This window comes from Drosophila bipectinata, chromosome 2R, assembly GCF_030179905.1.
Source record: "Drosophila bipectinata strain 14024-0381.07 chromosome 2R, DbipHiC1v2, whole genome shotgun sequence".
In the NCBI taxonomy this organism is placed as follows: Eukaryota; Metazoa; Arthropoda; class Insecta; order Diptera; family Drosophilidae; genus Drosophila; species Drosophila bipectinata.
Genome location: NC_091737.1, coordinates 16,275,946 through 16,298,095, shown reverse-complemented (window position 1 = coordinate 16,298,095; position 22,150 = coordinate 16,275,946). Strand labels below are relative to the sequence as shown.

General features: G+C 43.0%; 2 protein-coding genes across 4 annotated transcripts; both read right to left on the bottom strand.

The window, feature by feature from the left end:
- Positions 1–16,076: 16,076 nt before the first annotated feature.
- Positions 16,077–18,102, bottom strand: LOC108123403 (secreted protein C). 3 transcript variants are annotated; one of them, XM_070278964.1, is made up of 4 exons: positions 18,015–18,102; positions 17,620–17,952; positions 16,709–17,559; positions 16,077–16,567 (listed from the first exon to the last, which is right to left on the bottom strand). In XM_070278964.1, the coding sequence occupies exons 1-4, from the start codon at positions 18,066–18,068 to the stop codon at positions 16,174–16,176; spliced, it is 1,632 nt and encodes a 543-aa protein (XP_070135065.1). In that variant the 5' UTR covers positions 18,069–18,102; the 3' UTR covers positions 16,077–16,173. The 3 variants fall into 3 exon arrangements, with proteins under 3 accessions (XP_070135065.1, XP_070135064.1, XP_017094016.2); XM_070278963.1 differs by having other exon boundaries at positions 16,077–17,199; positions 17,230–17,559; XM_017238527.3 differs by having other exon boundaries at positions 16,077–17,559.
- A 371-nt stretch (positions 18,103–18,473) lies between these two features.
- Positions 18,474–19,507, bottom strand: LOC108123425 (uncharacterized). Its single transcript, XM_017238551.3, has 3 exons — positions 19,436–19,507; positions 18,853–19,173; positions 18,474–18,791 (listed from the first exon to the last, which is right to left on the bottom strand). Exons 1-3 carry the CDS (start codon positions 19,481–19,483, stop codon positions 18,474–18,476), a joined length of 687 nt encoding a protein of 228 aa, XP_017094040.2. The 5' UTR covers positions 19,484–19,507.
- Between the last annotated feature and the right edge of the window lie 2,643 nt (positions 19,508–22,150).

The window sequence follows — 22,150 nt, the reverse complement described above, 5'->3', positions numbered from 1 at the left end:
CAGAGCCTGGACTGGAAAATGTTGCAGCAAAAGCTGAGAGCAATCTCGTTAATTTTAGCCAAACAACACAAAAGCATTTCACTTAGCCGCACAAATCTGCAAATATTCCAGCAGAAACACATTTATATAGAGTACCATATATTATGTTTGTTTCATTTCGACTGTCAATAAAATGGTGAATTGTTGGTGTATCACATCAAATGGATTTTGCGGCTTAGCTGCCGGAACACACATGTTTCTACTATTGAATGTCCTTTGTTAGTTACCCGATCCGAATATAGTCATTATAATAACGAGTATTTGCGGGACATTGCCAGTTCGATTATGGGAAACTTTCGGCGCTGTGACGGGCAAATCAAAACAAATTACCACGATCAACAACAATTGTCATTTGTTATCCTATTAACGCAGCCATCTAGTCGGTCAACATGCCCAGAAGCCGTCCAAGAAATATGGCAAAGGCCGGATGATAGCACCGCCATACATTAATGCGAACCAGAATTTCCAAGTGATAAAGCAATAAATGTCGAATAACAAAGCCTGAACTTTCCAGCAACTCGACCACAAAATGTACTCCTAAATAGCCAGGCTCTTTCTCGGAAACTTTTACAGCGTGTGTGTGCCAGAGTGTGATAAATAAACGGGCATAAATATCTGACAAATTTATACGAATAAGTAGAAATTATGTACGAGCGGAATGACAGTTGCGAAAATCAGAATCCGAATCAGAACCAGATGCCGGAAAATGCTAATGTGCTTGCCGTTCAAAGGTCTTTGAATATCATAAAATATATTAGACATGGAAGGCATTAAAATGGCTTATTTTTAAGTCAAGATATTAATATATAGTATATATAACATAATATATATGGACTAATATATTCAAGGCATTAATATTAAATTTCTAATTAAATGTTTGGTCTTTTCTTTAGAGTTTCCATTATTTCCACTGGAATTAGCATGTGATTATAGAGCAGGTGCTGCTATTGGTCATCATTTCGTGTGGCTTACCTATGGCAATTTTAATGGACTCTATAATGCAACAGATAAGTGGAGGTTCATATTGTTCGGCAAAGAGCAAACATTAGGGCAGAGAAAACTTAACCATTGCGAGTGTGAATGCATGTCGGTCGCATCGAAAGCATAAAAGCAAACAAGCTGATTAACAAATAATGCACACGAACACCATAACACACACACACTGGCACTATAAAACGGATGTGCAAATATGGCATGCGGAAGTATTATCCTTGAAGCCCGCAACCACAATGGCAGCAGGACATGCATAAACGGATTGGAATAGGGTGATTCAGATCGAGTGCGAAGCCATCAAAATTGCATGCTACAAAAACCACTCAGCCAATGAAAGAGGAATAAAGATAGCGATTGCGGGGGGAGGTGGGGTTAGAGCGAGACAGTAAAACGCTGTGTAATGCGACTCTGGTTATTACGGATATTCACATTGAAGTGGATCCATAATTGCGCCTGAATGGCACTTGAATGGCAATCGCTTGACTTACGGCTGATTAGAGAGAGGGCGGCATTATGGGGCGGCATGGATGGGATATAAGGATATGGATGAAATGTAAGATGGAGCAGATGATGCATGAATATTTGAGCAACTTTGCCAGGTCACTTGAGCACTACCGACTGAGCATCTGAGCATTTGAGCATCCGAGGAGGACACACAGGGCAGGCACTCCTCGCCCATATGCGAGTGTTTGATTGATTGTGCGTAAATCTTTAGTGTCGTGTAATGTATTCATTTCCATCTGCCCCTCCGAGGCAGCTTGCATCTTGATTTATTTGGTCTAGACTGGATTTGCAGCCAAAAATTTGTGTGTTTATAATTCTTTTTTTTACTGCCCAGGACTTTCTTTGTTTGTGAAATGAATAAATGCATATTTATACGTATGTCAGTGGCCGGCGACCGTCTAGAAATGCAGATTAGTGGTGAATTTGTCATTGACCCAAAACAAAACCCTCAACACGTACTCCAAATGGACTCGAGCCGAACCACTCAACCGAATACAGTTCACATTTTGCAGTTGACCATCCGAGAGAGGGTCAACTTTCGGACAAAGTATTTTAATTGGACCAACAATGGGAACACAAGTTGGCAAAGTTTTTGGGGAAAGGGTCAAGCGCTTCATAATAAACTAACTAGCTGCTAATTTACTTTGGCCAGCATCGAATGAAAAAGCCAAACAGACACACGACGACTGTCAACCACCTGAAGTTATTTACCAACTGGCTGAAAAAGGACGAATAAGCACCCTGTGCCACTGCCGTTGCCGCTGCCGTTGCCATTGCCGTTGGCTTTTGGCGAGGTGCTAACCTTTGGCAATTTATGTGTTTCATTATTAAACTTTGCCACCTGCCGCATATTTAGCAACAATAATAATAGCCGTGAGGCAACCGGCACACTCGGTACTAAACCCGGCTAAAAGGAGCGCATACACACACTCATACTGTTGGAACAATTTATTGGCCAAACACCTCGGCCAGAGCACTCTACAAATGACTGCAAGGCAAGAAAGACTGAGAGCCACTGAAAGAGAAACTGAAAATCAATTGAATTGTAGATGCGGGTTAAACATGAAAACAAACATGGCACAAAACGACGCTGGCCCAAGTAAATAAAAACATCGTAAAGCCAAAGACCGTACCTATTCCCTTTCATTCTTGGCCTTTTTACACACACGATTGAATGCGCAATTTATGCGGCGTAATTTATGAAAACAAAAACCGGAAACAATATTTCTGCTGCCTCATGTATGTGTGAGTGAGTGCCTGGATGTGTGTGTGTGTGTGTGTAAGAGTACTTCCAACTTGACCATTATCTGCTGTCTACACACGCCCAGCTCAAGTCTCAGTTATTTATGTGGATGCAACACGGCTCGAAACAATAGAAGCTCCATGCTTAAGGCTGGTGTCGGACCACGGGGCGTATGAGCATTTATTTGCTTTCACACTAGCTTGGGGTTTCGCCTGCCGGGCGATGCTTTAATTGCGGAATCCATTGCAGGCGCATTTGCATTGCTGATTGCCTTAGTTGAGAACTCTCGAGGGGCTGAGGACTTTGTCAGGGGACTACACTACAGATAATATTTGGGAGCTGACTGAAAATTTAAAGAATGAAAGGGATACTAGCCATTTCTATCAGAAATCTATCAGAATTGTAATCAAAATTGATTCTGCCTACGGCAAAGGGGGGAAGACATCGGCAAGGATAACCATTTTTCTTTTGGTGTATATTTTACATTGAGAATTGTGGAAAATTTTCTCATTGGTCGAAGGGAGCAACAAAACTACTCGCATAAACAATTTCCACAAATGGCGGCTAACAAAGTGATGCTTTAGGCTATGGCTATTGTGTGCCACTGCCCCACTACTGCCCCGCCATTTCAACATTTCACCCATCTCCGTACCGCATTTTGCTAAGTCGCTTTCCGCTTTCCGTTCCGTTCTTGCCTTGGCCGTTTTCTTTTATTATTTTGCAGCCCTTTTAGCCAAAGGGGCCCCAGAGCCATAGCTATAGCCATGTTTGCCCTGGCCAGAGAAGCATAAAAATCACGCACTCACAAACAAATAAAATGCTGACAGCATATATTTCCGTTTCCGTTCCGGCTACAGTTTTCAGTTAAACAAATGCCCCGGCATATGCGGCTCACTCTTCTCTTCTTTATTATTTTTTTTTTTGAGTCCTTCCCCGTTGAGTGTGTGAGAGCGGATGTATTACAATTTGGAAATGTCTGCGAAACGCACATTTATGACAAAAGGGATAACTTATCCTTATCCCCGTGGCCGGGCTACTGCTTGGGGCTATTTGTTTAACAGAGTTCGCATTTTTATTTCAATGCTAATTCGGTTGGAAGTCCAACTGCACTAAATTAGCCAGCCCGATATCATAAAACCGAAGACGAAACTAAATCTCTCTTCCGCCCGGAAGTGGCTGAAAGCGTCAAAAGGACTCTTCTTCTCTTTGCCTCTCCGCCATTTTGTTTTATTTTCTATTTTTATGATGGTTTGCTGCTTCGATTTGATTGACGTTAAGTTGCAGGATAAACACATCTCACACCCACAGGACCCCCAGGACTCTTCCCCCTCCCTTCCCACCCCTGGCACATGTTATTTAATAGCTCGGCCTGCCGCAGCTCGGCTTTTGGCAAATAAAGTTAATTAAATTTAAATATTTGTGTTGTGCAGCCCAGGCAGGATATCTTTTCCTTTTTTTGTGTGCGAAAAAAAACCGCAGTATGCCACAGTATGCCGTACAGCCACACCTACCAACTTTTAACAGACTCAATGCGGCGTTAAATTTTTGTTGTTGTGAGTATGAGTATGTGTGTGTTGCACCCCCTGCTGCTGTTGCATGAACGAAAAAACTGTTTTCGAAAATTTATTACGAAATAATTCATAAAAACGCTGGCAGACACAGCAGCATTGTCAACCGCCGGCCGCGGCTAAAGAGGCGTCCAGGTGAGCATTGGGCCACGCCTCCGCCAACCATCAAAATACACGAATATATATGCTATGGAGGTGCCTGTATGTATATCCCTGCTGTGGACAGTTAGCTAGTGTCAGTTGGCGCTGTTGCTACTTTTGCTACTTCCACTACTGCGATACGTTGCCAACAAACGGACAAACGCACACATAAATGGCCAGGAAAAAGAAAAATTTTTAAATTTATATTTATTTTTATGGCTTGGCTTTGTTTCAGACACCGACCCAGACTGCCACGCCCAGTGCGTATGCCCCAGCGGCTGCCCCTTTTTTTCGCATCATTCACCATTTTTAGTGAGTTGGCAGCATTTCAGTTTCGGCTTAAATGTTTGCACTTTTTTGCTGTTTTTTTTTTGGCCTTTTTTAAAAATATTTTCGTGCCCTTTGTTTGGCCTCCTGCTCTCTCCACCCCCTCGTCCTTGCCACACTTAATTTTTTCGTTTGTTTTGTATCACTTTTCTTGCCTTTTTTTGCATTCCCCGCCATTTATATGCAAATGCATGTGTGAGTGCTGCGAGGTGGTGTGCGTATTGGCACATTTTTAAACTGTAGCGATGTATGTACGTATTTTTTTTGTTTCTGGTCCTTTTATGAGAAGTTTTATTTTATTTTTTTTTTTTTCGTTTTGGTTTATTGGTAGGGCGACCGTTTTTCACATTGCCACGCATTTTCCTTTTGTTCCTTTTCCAACAGTTTTGCGGGTCAGCAAATGTTTGCGGTTTTACTTGTCAATTTGAAGTGCATTAAATGGGGCCACCAGCCGGCAGGAAAGGTGTCTGGTGGCTCTTTTTCGTAAAAGTTTTTATCGTCCTCCGAACACTCCCATATCCCATAGCCCAACGCATCCTATAGGCTTAAAATTTCAGGCCGGTATTGTAAGGTAACGGTGTTTTTTTGAATATTTTATTAAAATCCTTTATAGATATTTATAGTTTTAGGAATATGTCATACCTTTTGATAGCTTCAAATTTATTAATTTAATTAAATGTAATCTAATACTCTTCACACCTAACATTGACACTGTAAATTCCTCAAACCGATTCCGATTAAAATTTTACGAAAGCAATCCCATATGTCATCTCCAATTCGCTGGCTGTAAAAGGAATTGTTTTCCAAATTGCTTGACAGTTGCCAGATCAATGCAAACTTGGGGGAAAAGTACTTACGGAGCGCAGTCCTTGCAGGAGTTCTCGGCTCCACCCAGAGCACTCAAACATGATTGAAAAATTATACTGTTACTCTGTTGCCCGCGGTACTTGTACGCATATACATACGTATGTCCTGTTTGTATGTACGTATTTTGAGAAATGAGGATATGTGGGGCGGAGACCAGGAAGCAATAGCTTCTTGGTGGTTGGGTTTATTTAACAGTTCCAAACAATTCACGCGGAACTGTCGGCCACAGGGAAAAAAAGATGGTAGATGGTAAAAAATAACGCCAAGCAAAACAAGGACATAGAAAAAACGTGCCAAGATCCCCCGTCTCGTTTCCTCTGACACAGTAAGCAGCAAAAATTCAACACTTTGTTAAAATGTCAAATGAAACATGTCATTTATCATGACCATGGTTCTACCACTCGAGGAGCTCTGTGAATCACACACCTACTCTGGCACCGACTCCAGCTCTGTATCCTGGTTTCGGTGGGACTGCTTCTACCGGTCTGGGGGAGTGCGTCTGTGTATCTTTGTGGGTGCCCCGAGTGGATATATCCTGTGCGCTCTTATCTGTTTTAACAAGCGTTACGTTTCCAGCAAATACGCTTATGCCGGGCGACAACGAATCGTCTCAACGCGACGGCAGCTTCTGCTCCAGCTATTTCTTGCTTCCTTCCGGTGGCAGTCAGTTAACGGGTGTGTTTTGAGGGGTTGTCCACTGGAAAAAAATTAATGTTCTTATTGTACATTATAACTCTAAGAATTTCATAACCTTAAGCGCCTTCTCCTTGGATTATGTATAATACTTAAGCAATTATTCTAAATCTAGTATTTTATATTTTTTGCAGTGACCTTGGGTGGTACTGCCGTTGACATTGGTTAAGTGCGGGGCCAACCTTTTCGCACTCGACAGCGGCGCTGAAACATTCCCTGTGATAATTTTTGAGAGCGCGCTTGAAAACCAAACTGAAACTGAAATGCGCAACCAGCCAAGGGCACCCACTGCACACACCCACACACTGCCCGCTAAAACTACACGTACGCCCTCTCGTGGGCGCTGTGGGGTTGGCTGGATGAGCGGAGCTCCCAGCGACAAGGCATTTTAAATTGAAACAAATTGTGAATGATGCAGCCAGAGGGGCGGAGTGCGGTGTGCTCAGAGTGGGCCAGTGTGTGTGGATGTTTGCCGACTGCTACTCAAGCTGCACTGGCTCCCATGTTTGCTCCCCTAACTTCACCGACTTGCATTCGAGAGTTGGCCGTGTTTGCGATTGCCCCGTTGCTGTTTACTGTTTGCTGTTTGCTTTCTGTGAGTCCTGCCGAGTCCTGGCGGTGGTGTCCCGGGAGGAAAAGGGATAATAAAGCATAACTAAATGTATACGAGAAAGTTTATATGCTCCTGACCAAGCACCAAACACATTGAGACTCTATTAGTGGGGAGATGAATGAGTTGCTAAAGTAGTTACCGGTAGAACTATAACTATGTTGTCCCAGACATTATGGTCTTAAAAGAGAAATACTTTACAAAGCGTGGAAAAATGTAGGGCAGAGCTTGTTGATTGGGATTCACACACAATGATGATTAAACCCTTTGGCCAAAGAAACTGGCTTAAAACGTGTTGGTAATAAATCGAAAAACTTTATTAATCATAAGATGCTTGTGTGTGCCAGTTGCCGTGGCAGCAGCCGCAAGTTACTCATACGCCGTGTTGAGCATTTAAAATGCTCTTCGCTGCAAGCAAGTGTGTGTATGTAAAAGTATTTGTATCTGGGTGTGTGTGTGTAAGTGTAAGCGTGTGAGTGAGCGAGTGCGTGCAACATAAAATTATGGCTCACATTTATCAACGTTTTAAACGCGCTGATGACAATCTGCTTGGCTGCAATTTAAATATGCAAATGACAGACACCATGGGAGCAACGGATAGTGGTGGCACTGAAGAAAAGGACGAAAGCGGGAGAGCAGATCAGGAAGCGGACTTCGCATTGTTGGGTGCGTTGTGGCTTGAAATCCTTTATACCTCCTGCCCCTGGCTCCTCCAGGATTCTGTTTTAACTGCGTCTGAAGTATGTACGTCAACGCATTTGTAATCACACTTAAAAAAATAAAATTCAGATCATTTAGAAGTTTTAAAATACTTTAAATATTAAGGATATAAAACATGAATAAAGTAAATACTATCCTTATTTCACTTTTCAAAGTCATTAAATTATTAAAATCTATTTATATTTCTCTGTGTGTAGGCACATATTTTAGAGCGCACTTAACTCGTTGCCAGTGGAGGTCCTTCGGTTGCCCCCCGCTCCTTGGCGCGCCTGAGTGTATGCAATAAAAATGGCTAGCGAGCAACAATGCGACTTGAAGGCAGCTGCTGCCCCGCCGCCATCGAATCTGTATGTTGAATGGAGATGCTGGCTTCTGAATGCCATGTTGACCTCGTGAACTTTAATTACAAAATGTGCTCTGTCTACGGCTCTCCAACTCTTGGATCTCCAACTTCAACGGCTGCTGCCACGGCTGCTTCTGGGCAAACTTCTGGTTTTGGGCGCTTGGAGAGCCGCATAGAAAATATGTAAATCATAATAAGCGGCGTGCTCGACTGACATCCGCAGAGCAGTTGAAGCTATAGTCGGGGTTATAGCTCCGCTTTAGTTTCAGCTTCAGCACAGTTTGTCCCTCTCTCTCTCTGGATGTGTATGTGTTAGTGTGAGTGTGACTGTGGGCAAACCGCAAATTAAAAATTTCTGCACGTCTCCACATAAAAAACTTTTTTGCTCTTCATATTTTTCTTCCTTTAGCTTTCTTTTTATATTTTCCTTTTCGTTTTTCTCTTTTTTATTTCGTTTAGTTTGTGGAGCTGGCAGCGCTGTCGCCGGTTTATTTCCTTTTATATTGCTTTGCTTTATGCACACACACCAACACCCACACTTACACACCCAAGCACAGACACACGCACACTCCAACTATTACATATGCAATATGTGCCTGCCTGGCACTTCAAAGTTTAGCTTACATTTATTTGCGTATGTGTGCTTCACTTGAATTGTTATGCGAATGCGTATGTTTGTGAGTGTGAGAGTGAGTATGGATGCGGGGTATCCTTTCATGGCGACCCTTTTCCCAGGCTCCACCCCTTCACCGCCCCCTGTATCCACTTGCGGGGGGTGCGTGCAACTGTCCTGACGCGTTGATTGTGTTTGCATATTATACACGCCCTTTTATGTCCTATGGCAATATGAAATTTATTGTCTCCTTCTCAGTGTTGCAGCCTCAACCTCAGCCTTCAGCCATCAGGCAGCCTTTCAGCCTTCGGTGGCGGCCCTGAGTGCGTTGACAGATTGAGAGAGGGCGTGGTTAGAAGCAGTGGTGTCACTTTTTTCTGAGCAAAAAAAGCTGGATCAAGGAAAAAAAAAAGCTAAAAAAAGCGGAATACCAGAGAAAAAAAGTTAGGAAAAAAACTGATTTTTATAAGGCAATGTACTGCATGTTATTCACTAATAAGACTTCAGTTCCACTTAACATAAAATATATGGGTAATTCTCTAACGGATATGATTACAAAGAAACCAAAAAAAAACAATAATGTGCAAAAATTAAGATCTATATTATATTTAAGATGTCGTCAATATTATCATCATCATCAGTTGGATAAAATTTCTTGTCTTCAATTGTAGATAGGCAGCTGGGTGGTATATTATAGTTAAAACAGCACATATTGTGTCGACGCAGCCCGTACCTTAAATTTTAAGTAAATTAATTTATAATTTTAAGATACAAATTAAAATATGGACCTTATACTCAGTATAGCGTTTAACGTTTCAACGCTCATGTTATTTCGAATTTTCGTTTTTATTAAATGTACTTGGCTGAACACCCGCTCGACGTCGGCATTCGACCAAGGCAGGACTGCATTTGCAGAGCAACTGAAGCCAATTCCTGAAAACGGCAGTTTCCGCCAGAATCCCGATATTTAAGAACTTCAGCCCAGAACTTAACAGTATCATCGACATTTTCCCACTCTACCATGGTTATTTCGTTGTACAGTCGTTAAATTTTATCTATATTAGGAGTACCAAAATACTCAAGGATTGGAGAGATTTGTTTCTTTTTAATTTTAAAAATATTTTCAACAGAGAATGCATCAAAAAGTAAACAAAAAAAAAAAAGCTGCGTAAATTTCCTCAAAAAGCCAGAATTCCCGCTGCCCGCTGTTTTCATATTTTTCCCGCAATCACGCTTCAAAAAAACCCAGATCTGACGGGAAAAAAGCGGAAATGACACCACTGGTTAGAAGAGGGGGCACAAGGCTGGGGCCGGGGTACTGCAAAAGTCAGAGATCGCAGAGAACAGGACATTGATTTTAATCCCAGTCGGAAGTTGCCTGCATGCCTGCCGCCTGCCTGTTACCCGACTGAAGCAGAAGCAAAAGTACAAAAGCAGGCGAGCACATTTTTAATTAAAACAAGTAAAAACAAAAGGCGAACGTGGCAAGCAATGCGCTTTTCCAGCTGCCACAGAAAAGGGCCACAAATTGTAGAAAAGGCTGCGAAGCAACACAAGTAATGGCAGATTAAGATAAGAGCCAAAGGACCAACTGATGGATGGATTTTTATCTTTTCGGACATTTTCAAAAAGGCGCAAAGTGTTGAGTGGTTAGTCCTGTAAGATAATGGTTAAGATAATGGAATGCGAAGATACCTTAAAATTCATATAATTTGTGAGTCAATGAACAAATAAACAGGGCTATCAGACTATGGCTGACATAACTCAACTCTGTCTCGCATAATGCCCTATTGCAGCGCATTTGTTGCATTATGTGACCATTATGACTTCCGCTGAGCCAGCCCGAAAAATAACCATAAAATGGGAGAGATATTGTATATGGTCGATGGTCGATCCGTGTGTAACAACTCCATTTTGGAACAAACCCATTCAGCCGCATGCACATGGCAGCCCTTTCAGTCTCGTGTGGCATGCAACCAACAGCCAACAAAATAAAATGGGGAGAAAACAAAGCATTGCCAAAAAGCGATTACCTCGAAAAACTAACATAACACGCTAATTTATGTGCACAATTGTTTATACGTAGCCCCAGTCCATTCGATTGTTCGACCGTTTTGAATGGCCCTACTGCTCAATTGTTCACTTGTTTAGGTGTGCACTTTTCCAATTGATTGAATATACTATATAGCCGAGAGCATAACTACTATCATCTACATTCCTGTAATTATGGTAAAACCAAGTTTTATGATAAATGCCTGTGGGTTGTGGCTGCTACACGGACTACGCGGCTAACTGACTTTCCTCTGGCCCTCTGGCCATTCGTTCACACGGCGTATACGTAATTCAATCAGAGGACCATTAAATCGAGAAAACTTTTTTCAATATTCGCGGGCATTAAGCTTCAATTTATTTCAATCAGCGAGCGCACAATTTGCGTCCACAGTAGCCCATAAAATTGCAGTAAATTCAACAATTGTAGAGTTCAATTACGCAGCAGCCCGATATGCAGATATTCCCCGTATTACTTTCAGTTCTTATATATGTATGATTTCTTTTTATACCCTTGCAGAGGGTATTATAATTTTGTCCAAAAGTGTGCAACGCAGTGAAGGAGACATCTCCGACCCTATAAAGTATATATATTCTTGATCAGGATCACCTCCTGAGTTGATATGAGCATGTCCGTCTGTCCGTCTGTCCGTCTGTCCGTCTGTCCGTCTGTCCGTCTGTCCGTCTGTCCGTCTGTCCGTCTGTCTGTTTCTACGCAAACTAGTCTCTCAGTTTTAAAGCTATCGTCTTGAAACTTTGCACACACCCTTCTTTCCTTTGCACGCAGTATATAAGTCGGAACGGCCCGGATCGGCCGACTATATCCTATAGCTGCCATATAACTGATTGATCGGAAATGGTATAACTTTGGTATTTTTAGAGTTAGAGAGTTCAAATTTCACATGAGAGCTATTTTTGGCAAAATATTACGACATGCCAAATTTCATAAGGATCGGCCGACTATATCCTATAGCTGTCATATAACTGAACGATCGGAAATGACCCAACTTTCGTGTTTTTGAAGATAGAAAGCTGGAATTTAGTACAGACTCTATTTTTGGTCAGTTGATCCAACCTACCAAATTTCATTAGGATCGGCCGACTATATCCTATAGCTGCCATATAACTGAACGATCGGAAATGGTATTTGGTAGAAATATCAACTTTCGTATTTTTGAAGATAGAAGCTTGGGACTTTTTTTAGATTTTGTATTGTAATAAATTGGAGTATATATTCCTATTCCCATAAGGATCGGCCAACTATATCCGATGTTTGCGATATATATCCGGTTTTAACTGCAAGGGTATATAAACTTCGGCTCAGCCCGAAGTTAGCTTTCCTTTCTTGTTTATTTCAATTCCATTCCACGGCTCCCTTTTTTTCATACAATTGACAATTTAATGGAGTCTTCCGCAGTTGCGGCTGGGACCGTGGAAAGCCATTGTCTCGCCAGGCACTGGCTTTGCCGCAGGATTCTCACCAGGATTCTTCTGCTCATTCCGCAAGTGTTAACCGCTTACTTAGGCCATTATGCTCGCCGGTCGGGACGACATTGTATTAGGCGGGCTAAATTTATGGACGCGGCTTTTATGCTTTAAGGACTTTGGCTAGGCGGCCGGGCGGCCAGACTGGAGCGTTAATGGGCGCACTTGTGAATTTATGGGCATGGCCTGCGGTGCATAGCCAGGAGATAAAGATAAACTTGACTATGACTATTTCCTAGTTAGCGACTTGAGCTTCCGGCTAAGTATGTAACGCTGCGTATACGTAATATCCCAACTGCACGTGGCACATACCGGCTTGACTGGCATTTTATGGCTTTCGCACCTTGCTCACATATTTAGTGTACAAATTACACTTTTTATTGCATGTGATTTCGGGTTACTTTTTCTCTTTTTTTCTGATTTTTGTACTTCCTGAGGTACTCGAGTATGCGCCACGTGGCAAAAGGTAAAGGGTTCCCATTTCATTGGGCATTAATGGTTTATTTATATGATGTGTTGGAGTCGATACACACGATGGGCTTCCGTTTTATTATTCGATCGGAAGATCCGGCAATTGTTTTGCTTTGCAGTTGCGTGTGCCACAAGTTGTGGCTCAAATTATGTGCTTGATTTTTGGTTTTCTTCTTGTTTTGCGAGCTCTACGATTTATTTTTTGTTGTCTCCCTGTTCGCTGTTAATCGTACATTTTCATAACTATGCGCAAATTGCATAAAAACACGAAGGGTAATTTTTGATTAGAGCCCTCGCACTGTGGCGTGTTGCATGTCGCATGTTGCGTGCGGCCGGGTCCTCACAATTTATGCTAATTTGACTGCTGTTGCAGTCGGTTATGTTGAGTGTTTTTCTGTTTGTTAAATATGTATGACATGCAAATGGCGGTGGTGGTCTGACTTCAATTAACTTTGATCGATTTAACAAAATGGTTAGCATTCTCAGCTCAATTAATTTGTTGTTTTTTCGTATACGTATTTATATTTTTGTTTGGTTGGTGCCGATTGTATAATTGCATGCGTTTTCATTCAGTTGTCGAAATCATTTAATTAGATTAAGGATTGTGGCATTATCATAATGTATTATTCAATTTGAGAACATTACAGAAATTATTCAGGATTAAATAGAAAACGTGCTCTAACAACCATTTTAGAAAGTACAATTAAAACTTTATATATTTAATATAAAACCTACTTAAAATATAAAAATTAAAAATGAAATTTATTTGGTTCTCCTTTCAAGGACTTTTTATTATTTGTTTATGGTCGAACAAATCGGCTTTGGCTTTAGCTTTTTCTGGTAGTTTTGCATAATTTCCGCATATACGCCAAAGTTGTTCAGTTGTTAGTTTATCTGCTGATGGCGTTAGTTAGTGAAATTGTTATATCCTGCACCCCCTGGCTGGCTGGCTTGAATTCCAGTAACCACAAAACAAAGCGACATGCATATGCAGATTCTAAAAATGAAATTAAAATGAATGGCAAACGCAAACGGCAAGCGGCAAAAGAAAAAGTATTTATTTGTTTGCGTTTTTGCAAAATGTAGCTCGCTGCTTTATGTTTGTCATTAGGCAAATAGTTTGCGGGCTGACTGTGAAATATTCCCCAGCATGTGTGCTCCGAAAAACAAAGTACAAACAATTATGGCCGAATCAGAGAATGTGCTCAAAGCGATTTATATGTGCGTACCATGAAATTATGTACACACATGTGGATGTACAGAGAGACATCAATGTCGGGTTACAATGTGGTGACTGGTTGCGGTGGTGGTTACAATTCAAAATGGCAGCATAATTTCATGTGGCTGCCAAATTTAATGGGTTCATTAGAGGAGTGTTGCCTACTTTCCGGCGACACTTCTTCCGCCCGATGCCGCCTTGTCGCCAGGTCTTCTCCGGCAAAATTAATGCAAAACGTGAGTTTGTTTTTTAGCCATACTAGTAGCTTTTCCTTTGCTTCGCTCATTATTCTTGTTGCTGTTTTCTTCGTGTTGCTGGGAAATTTTTGCTACTGTTATTATAATACTTTTATGCTGTCGTTTACCCTCGCTGATGCTTTCCTGGCTGTGCCCAGGACGCTGGCTGCTGGCTGCTGTTGGTGTTGACTTAGTCGAGAGCAATTAACATGCAAATAAGGCCTATTAGTTACCCAAACGTCAGCCTGTCAGCTGCTGTGTCTCCCACTCAGCCCTGGCCACGCCCCGTCACCTGACCCAAGGCACCTTTTTGAGTGCTCTACTCTTTAACGGATCCGGCTGCTCTTTTTTGCCCGGCTGGCCCGGTCGCTCTTTAATGACTTACTAATTTCAAGTTTGCCAGCTTTTTAGTCTTTTAGTCTTCGTCTTCGCCATGGCTGGAATCGTTAAAAATCTTAATTGGCAATTTAGCCGACAACATCGTAACGCTCATCGTTACGTTTAGTGTTATGTTAGGTTGGGTTGGGTTAGGGGATCGGACAACCCGTGAAAACTTTTGATTTCCAAAGGGTCAATCCTTTGTCTTTAATCTAATCACCTTGCCCTAACATTTTTTATGAAGTTTCACCCTGCATTTCGGTACTTAATGTTAATTGATCACTTAATTTCGAGCATTTCCATTAAAACTTTTAACGATTCGGGGGCAAAAGTTAAAGCGAAACGGTGAGCCAGAATCAGTTTCGTATCCTGATTCGGATTGCTAGCCTTGATTTACATTCCAGGAGTCCAAGAGTCCAGGCGTCCAGCAGTCCGGGGCTCACCTCATCACCATCACTGGGTGCCGCACCCATGCAAGTTGAATTAACATGAAAAAATATTGACTCACACACACGCGTCCAGCGAGAAGGGCGTCCTGCTGCAATTTATAGCTGCAGTGTCCTGGCCAGAGTGGGAAAATGTTTGAACACACAGGCACACACCTTCAGGCATGAATGTAACTGGCAGATTCACAGAAACGCTTCGATTGTGTGTGGATGCACTGAAGAAAGAAAGTGGTAAGTCAGATGTGGTAATATAGCTTTTATTGATAAATAAGGAACGAAAGCCAAAATGGCAAGAAACTTATTTATATTTTTGTCTAAAATGATTGTTAAAGATTAACATTTAATCTTTATAATTCTTTTCTTCAAGTGCCTGTGTGTCTGTAGGGGATTTACCTCTTGCTGGACACACAATGAAGGTGTGTGCTGACAACGAATGCTGTGGGTGATGATCCAGGTTGATTTATCTACTGGCGCCGAGGTTAAAAGTTTTGCGCATACTTCCATTGTTTAGGTCAGCTTCCCTTTGTGCGGCGCAACCACAGCACCACTTTGGTTGCCAGGCATACACTTCGACAGACAGGAGGTTATGCAAATGTCAGACGATGGGTCCGATGGTCCTCTGCAATTATTCAACCTTTTGGCCCCTAGCTCAAAGCCCTGTGTGATTTCTGTTCCACTAAAGGCTTATTTAATCCATGATTATTTTATTGGTTTAGCTGGAGGCCGGCTCATTATTGAAGTCCTTGTGATAGATCCTAACTAATTATGGCGCTTCGTTGCTCGTTATGTATGCGGGTTTTTGGCACAACAGCAAAAAAATAAAAGGGAAAGCCGTTCGGCGAAGGGCCTCGAACAAAACTCAAGGCCACGCTCGGGCCCAGTATTGGAAATATTTTGCTGACGTCTCACTGAAATCCATCATTTTCCCCAGCCGTCCACGACACGTGGTCTCAGCAGCTGGCTAATAAATCTTAATCAGTCCGTGCCCCAAGCGGGTGGCCCTCGATGGGAGGCTGTGGTTCTGTCTAATTTGCGGTTCGCTTTCTTCCCGTCGAAGCCCTTGGCTTATCAACTTGCCAAGTGGAGCGTCCCGCATCGATTTGCCACCCACTAGAGGCTAATCACAAAAGCTTTTCAATGCGACATTACTTTATTTATTGGACAGCCAGAAGCTTATACCACCAGTGCTCCGCTTTCCGTTACCGGACCGGGTTTATGCTCTCTGGTCTTAAAAGATGTTTCGGATCTCTCCCATAAGGTGATCGAACCAGTTACCCTCTGTGGTGGTTGGAGCCCCAACGGTGGTTGTGTTCCAGACCGGGGCCTGAGTGCTGTTCCAGTTAGGTCCTTGGGTTGAGTTTCCAAGCCAAGGTCCTTCAGTGGAGTTGTTCCAGTTGGGTCCAGAGGTGCTGTTGCCCCACCAAGGTCCTTCAGTGGAGTTGTTCCAGTTGGGTCCAGAGGTGCTGTTACCCCACCAAGGTCCTTCCGTGGAGTTGTTCCAGTTTGGTCCAGAGGTGCTGTTACCCCACCAAGGTCCTTCCGTGGAGTTGTTCCAGTTGGGTCCAGAGGTGCTGTTGCCCCACCAAGGTCCTTCCGTGGAGTTGTTCCAGTTGGGTCCAGAGGTGCTGTTACCCCACCAGGGACCTTCAGTAGAGTTGTTGCCCCACCAAGGACCTTCAGTAGAGTTGTTGCCCCACCAAGGACCTTCTGTCGAGTTGTTTCCCCACCATGGTCCTTCGGTGGAGTTCCAGTTGGGTCCAGAGGTGCTGTTGCCCCACCAAGGTCCTTGAGTGGAGTTGTTCCAGTTGGGTCCAGAGGTGCTGTTACCCCACCAAGGTCCTTCCGTGGAGTTGTTCCAGTTGGGTCCAGAGGTGCTGTTACCCCACCAAGGTCCTTCCGTGGAGTTGTTCCAGTTGGGTCCAGAGGTGCTGTTACCCCACCAAGGTCCTTCAGTCGAGTTATTCCAGTTGGGTCCAGAGGTGCTGTTACCCCACCAGGGACCTTCAGTAGAGTTGTTGCCCCACCATGGTCCTTCGGTGGAGTTCCAGTTGGGTCCAGAGGTGCTGTTGCCCCACCAAGGTCCTTCAGTCGTGTTGTTCCAGTTGGGTCCAGAGGTGCTGTTGCCCCACCAGGGTCCTTCGGTAGAGTTGTTGCCCCACCAGGGTCCTTCGGTAGAGTTGTTGCCCCACCAGGGTCCTTCAGTTGAGTTTAAGTTGGGTCCAGAGGTGCTGTTGCCCCACCAGGGTCCTTCAGTAGAGTTGTTGCCCCACCAGGGTCCTTCAGTGGAGTTCCAATTCGGTCCCAAGGTAGTGTTCAAGGTCGGTTCCAGGGTGGAATTTCCCCAGTTTGGCTCGGTGGTGGTGATGGTGAAGTTGGGTGTGGTGTTCGTGTTGGGCCACTGAGTGGTGCCCCATCCAGGGCCATCGGTGGTGGTGTTGACATTCGGTGGCAAGGTACTGTTCTGGGGTGGAGCGATCTGGACAAGGCAACTGGCCAGACTCTTTTCAGCGGCATCGAGTTTCAACACCGCCTTTTCAACTTCCCGCAGGATGCAAGCCCACTTGCGGCGATAGTCCCGCTGGCTGGGACGCACAGCACCAAGCAGGTTTTGGATCTGAAAAGGGTATATTTTATACATTACCGTTTAAAAGTGAATAGCAAAACAAATACATACGGTCTCTGCGTAACATTCACGGGTCTTTCGTCGCGAGTCCAGAAGCAAACAGCCGAAGAGCTCTGCCTCGAAGATGGCTTTGGTGTAAAGGAAGTCGTTGCTTTCAAGATAACGTCTGATATCGTTGGCATCCAGTTGGTAGCAACGATGGATCTTGATTCCAGCCGTCACCAGAATCTCAATATTTTCGACCGTGTAAAGGGAAGTGCAGTCCGACAAGTCAGCATTCTCATAAGCCTGGGGTTCTGGAAGATTTCCAGTCAGAGCATCGAACAGCATGGATTGCCATTGCGGCTTGTTTGAGCTCTTGGGTGGTTCGAGGGCCTTGAAAGCCTTAAAAAACAAGCGGTGTTATATAACGCGATCCTTCTCTAAAAGGTTATGTGAACTGTTACCTGGGCACTGACTAGCAGTGAGCACAATAATAAAATTTTGCCGAGAACCTCCATCTTGGGGGTTCGGTTCGTTTCTGTTCGATTTCAATGGCAGGTGACCATTTTAAAGCACTTCGAATTTGATATATTTTATTTTGTATTCATTAATTGAATTTATCTATAATTGCGGCCGCAATCAGGCCGTTGTGTGGTGGCCAGGTGATAAGTCTTAAGCAGTTTATTTGTTGATAACAATGAGTGGTCGCGTCACTATGATAAAGTCTCGAACGCGGAACTGGAGTGAAGTGGCAGGAAGCCCCAAACAGAATGAGTAAGAAAGGGGCTTGGGAAATTCTATGATTTATGGCCAAGGAGGGTTTTTGATTTAAAATAAAAAAAACAAACTTCTATCTATAAGGAAAAACACAATGACTAATCGTAATTACAGAGAACTGTTTTTATTTCATTATAATTTTCTTTCTAGAAAACGGTCTGCTGCTGGGGAATCGGCTCTTCCTGGATAGGCTCCTCCTGGATATGCTGGATGGGCTGCTGGAAAACCTCCTCCTGAACAGGCCTAATTTCTTCATGAGGAATGTCTCGCTGGGCCTGGGTTTTAGCCACACAGCTGTCATAATCATTGGCAGATTGAATGGCAGCCACCTTGGCCTCGCTAACGGCAGCACTGATGCAGTTGGTCCTGGCAGCAGCCACCTGGGTGGTGTTGGCCACAAACAGGGTCTGAGTTTGGTAAGCCTGGGAGTTGGAGGTGTCCAAGAGCTGAAGGTTCTTATCGAACTACAAAGATGAGTCGGATTATTAGTGTCAAAGTCACTTATTCGTACAAACTCGAACTCACAGTGGCAGTGGTGCAGTTGAGGAACCTTGCAGAATCGGTCTCGTTGCGGCACAGCTCCAGGTTCTTCTCCAGATTAAGAAGCTGGGTGCGGATCAGGGTTACTGTGGCATTGCTTTGCTGCCTGTTGGCCACGGTGGTGCGATTGGCGGCCTCCTCACAGAGGTTGGTGGCATTGGCCAGCTTGTCTCCGTTCTTCTGGGTGGCGTTCAGGTAGTTGTTGGCACAGGTCTGGGCAGCGGGAGTCAGGACCCGGGACTCAGCCTCTCCCATAACCATACGGAAAAGGCTCAAATCACCACCAAAGTTGGGAACAGCACTGACCTGTAATTTTAGTTTTTTTACGATGAACATTTGTACAAAATATATACTTTTGTTTAAATTAAGTGAAGTGGTTTTTTTCTTATCTTGAGAAAGTGACTTTGTGTTTATTATCTTTTTTTGCAACTTTGTATACTTCGGGGTGTGAGTAAAAGTTTAATTATACAACATTCGACATATGTCTTTGATAAATTAATTGTTTATCGTAGTTTTTTGCCAAAATTGCAGACTATAAAAAATGTGTCATATTTTTAAGCAAACTTACGCTGACAAGAGCCACGGCCAGAATGAGGGCTTGTGTAAAAAGCTGCATCTTCGAATTTCTAACTGATTGTTCTCCAATTACTGTCGAATTAATGATTCTGCAAAGTGTCAGCCTCTTTATATATAGCAGCTTCTGAAGGGGAAGATTCTTCTGGGCCTGCACTAATTGGCAATGCACTACGATAAGATAGAGCCAAAAAAAAAACAAGAAGACATCCTAAATGTTCTTATAATTAGGTTTTTGGCTAAAACTCATCTCCAGCTCCAGCTCCAGGCTAAGATAAGTGGTTGCCAAGTAAAATGAAACTCCAATCAACGCCCATGTTACCTGATAACCCGGCACACGTCCCCTTAGGGTCTGACAGACGCGTACCTTTTTATCTGCATTATGGAATGATATGATATAAGGCGCTATTTTGGCTTTTCTGAATCACGGCGCTAATAAATCCAACCCAGCCAACCAGCGAGGTGATTTACTCCATCCATTTGAGGAGCTACTTAAAGATGGATCTTAATCTACCGATTACAAGACCATAAATCAGTGGTCTAGCTCTCGTCTATTCCGAGAACTTGAATCCAGTTCTCAGAACTGATAGAACCACGGCTGATAACTATTTTGGTCTTGGCTAAGGTCATTTAGGCAAAAAACCCACCAATTTCCATGAATTCGGTTATCACCTCCCGCATTTATGTATCGATTTAACATCGCTATCGACCATTAAAAAAAAAAATATATATTTATATACACATGTATGTATAGCTTTGCAGCGTCGATGTGGCTGAGAAATTGATTTCCATTTAATTAGCTTGGCACGCACTCGACTCGTGCATATTCACGGATTCTCGAAGCATTTTTCATTTTTCATGCCAATCTGCAGAGCTGCCAAGCACCAAGTGGTATCATTCCAGGAAAAAGTTCCTGTGGAGTGGACTGGACCGGCTGCCAAAAGAGTCAGCCGCGTATTTATCAAAAAGTACACACAACCCTGGAGCTCGAGGAGACAAAAGGAGAAACTCTGGCTCCACGTGTGCCCCTCACATACATCTCGCGATAGACCAAACAAGATTTATAAGCTGAGACATTGTTCCAAGCACCTTGGTGGAAAAGTCGTGGCAACTCAAATGATTTATCAAAAGCATAAAGTGCAGGCAGAGCGGTTTCAGAGCCAACTTTTGGCAGTGCTACATGGTGGGAAAAGAGTCTAAGGTAAGTTCATATTTTTCTTTGAAAAGTAAATATGTGTTTGTGTTTAGATTTGATAATCCAGGCTAAACTAAACTAACTTCTTAAATATTATTGTGATAATTTTTTGACAATTTTTTCGAGTGCACACAGTGACTGCCAGGCGCATCTGTGGCACTTGAACTTCCCGGGAGCCAGATTTAACGGGCGACAAGTGCTAATTTGAATGTGGGCAGCCGTTTTATTTGTCCTGACAGTCTCCAAGGTAAGCCACAAGTCACAGTCCTGTTCCCTTTCCCTACCCAAGGCAGGTCCCTTGGCCTATCCTTAAATCAGATTGGGTTGTCGCTGGCGGTGTCATATCATTTTGGCTTGATGGTTCTCATTGTGGAGTGTCGACAACCAAATACCGACTGCCGACTACCGACTACCGACTGCTGACTCTTGTTCGAGAGTCGCGGAGTGTTAAGTCATGTAATGCGCTTGAAGTGGCTTTTGCTGCGGCTTCTGTTTCTGTTTCTGTGCCGGATCTGGGAACTGAGTTCCGAGTTTCGAGTTCTCGAGTAGCTGTTAAGCGCTTTCATTACACAAGCCCGAAAAGCGCAATGATTTATGCGAGTTATGAGGGTAGACAGCTCGAGTGATGCTTTAAACACAAGCCACCTCCCTCACCACCAGCTGGGCCACGTTTGTTGACTGGCTGTCATTAAAAATGGAATGCCTGCGTACAGTGCACGACACGACAGTAGGCGTGCTTGTATATATTGTTGCGCATTGTTCAAGCTTCATCCTTTGCCGTTGTCATTTCCTTTGTTTACTGCAGCTCCATGGGCAAATAAATGCGCGGTCTAGACAGTCACGCACAATGGCAGTTTTAATTTTAAGAGTGCAACCGGAAAGAGAGCATAGCTCGTGCAAAACACTAGGGAGGGTTATTAAAAATGTCCTGCTGTTTTAAAGAAATATTTTATGAGCTTACGTTAAAAAGGACCTTCTAAAACAAAGTCACATAACAAATTCTGTGACAAATAATAAATGGTAATAAATCCTCTGCCAATTGGAATCCGATTCTAAGGTGGAACACTTAAAAATACTTGTTAATCTATACTCCATCGATTTTACAAATACATACATATTGAAAAACATTTCTATTTAGATTTGATGTCATTTTCTAGGGGACCTCTTCAGAATTTCAAAAATGTATGGGTGGCGCAATATGACACTGTATCTATGTCATTAATCAACCGATTTTTAAGGAAAATTCCTTTTTTAATTTTGGATAGATTTATCATTAAACTGAATAAAAAATCGAACAAAAACTTATTTTTTTAGACTTTTCTATATACATATTCGATCCTCAATCGGAATCCCTTAAAAGAGTTTTCGATCGATTTTCCGTCAAAAACTGCATCAAAATCTTGACATAAATTATTTCTTAAATTTCTTGTCAAATATTCTATTTCCTTCAAAAATTAGCAAATTCGTCAGAGTGACAATATGAAAATTGGCGAAGGCTATATCTTTGCCAAAAGT

Excerpts from the sequence above, each read along its gene's own strand:
- LOC108123403 (XM_017238527.3), bottom strand. The coding sequence starts at position 18,068 with ATGGAGGTTCTCGGCAAAATTTTATTATTGTGCTCACTGCTAGTCAGT. Across the intron at positions 17,953-18,014 it reads CACTGCTAGTCAGTGCCCAG|GCTTTCAAGGCCCTCGAACC; the intron begins GTAACAGTTCAC and ends TTGTTTTTTAAG. Across the intron at positions 17,560-17,619 it reads GTGAATGTTACGCAGAGACC|ATCCAAAACCTGCTTGGTGC; the intron begins GTATGTATTTGT and ends TACCCTTTTCAG.
- LOC108123425 (XM_017238551.3), bottom strand. The coding sequence starts at position 19,483 with ATGCAGCTTTTTACACAAGCCCTCATTCTGGCCGTGGCTCTTGTCAGC. Across the intron at positions 19,174-19,435 it reads TGGCCGTGGCTCTTGTCAGC|GTCAGTGCTGTTCCCAACTT; the intron begins GTAAGTTTGCTT and ends CTAAAATTACAG. Across the intron at positions 18,792-18,852 it reads TCAACTGCACCACTGCCACT|TTCGATAAGAACCTTCAGCT; the intron begins GTGAGTTCGAGT and ends TCATCTTTGTAG.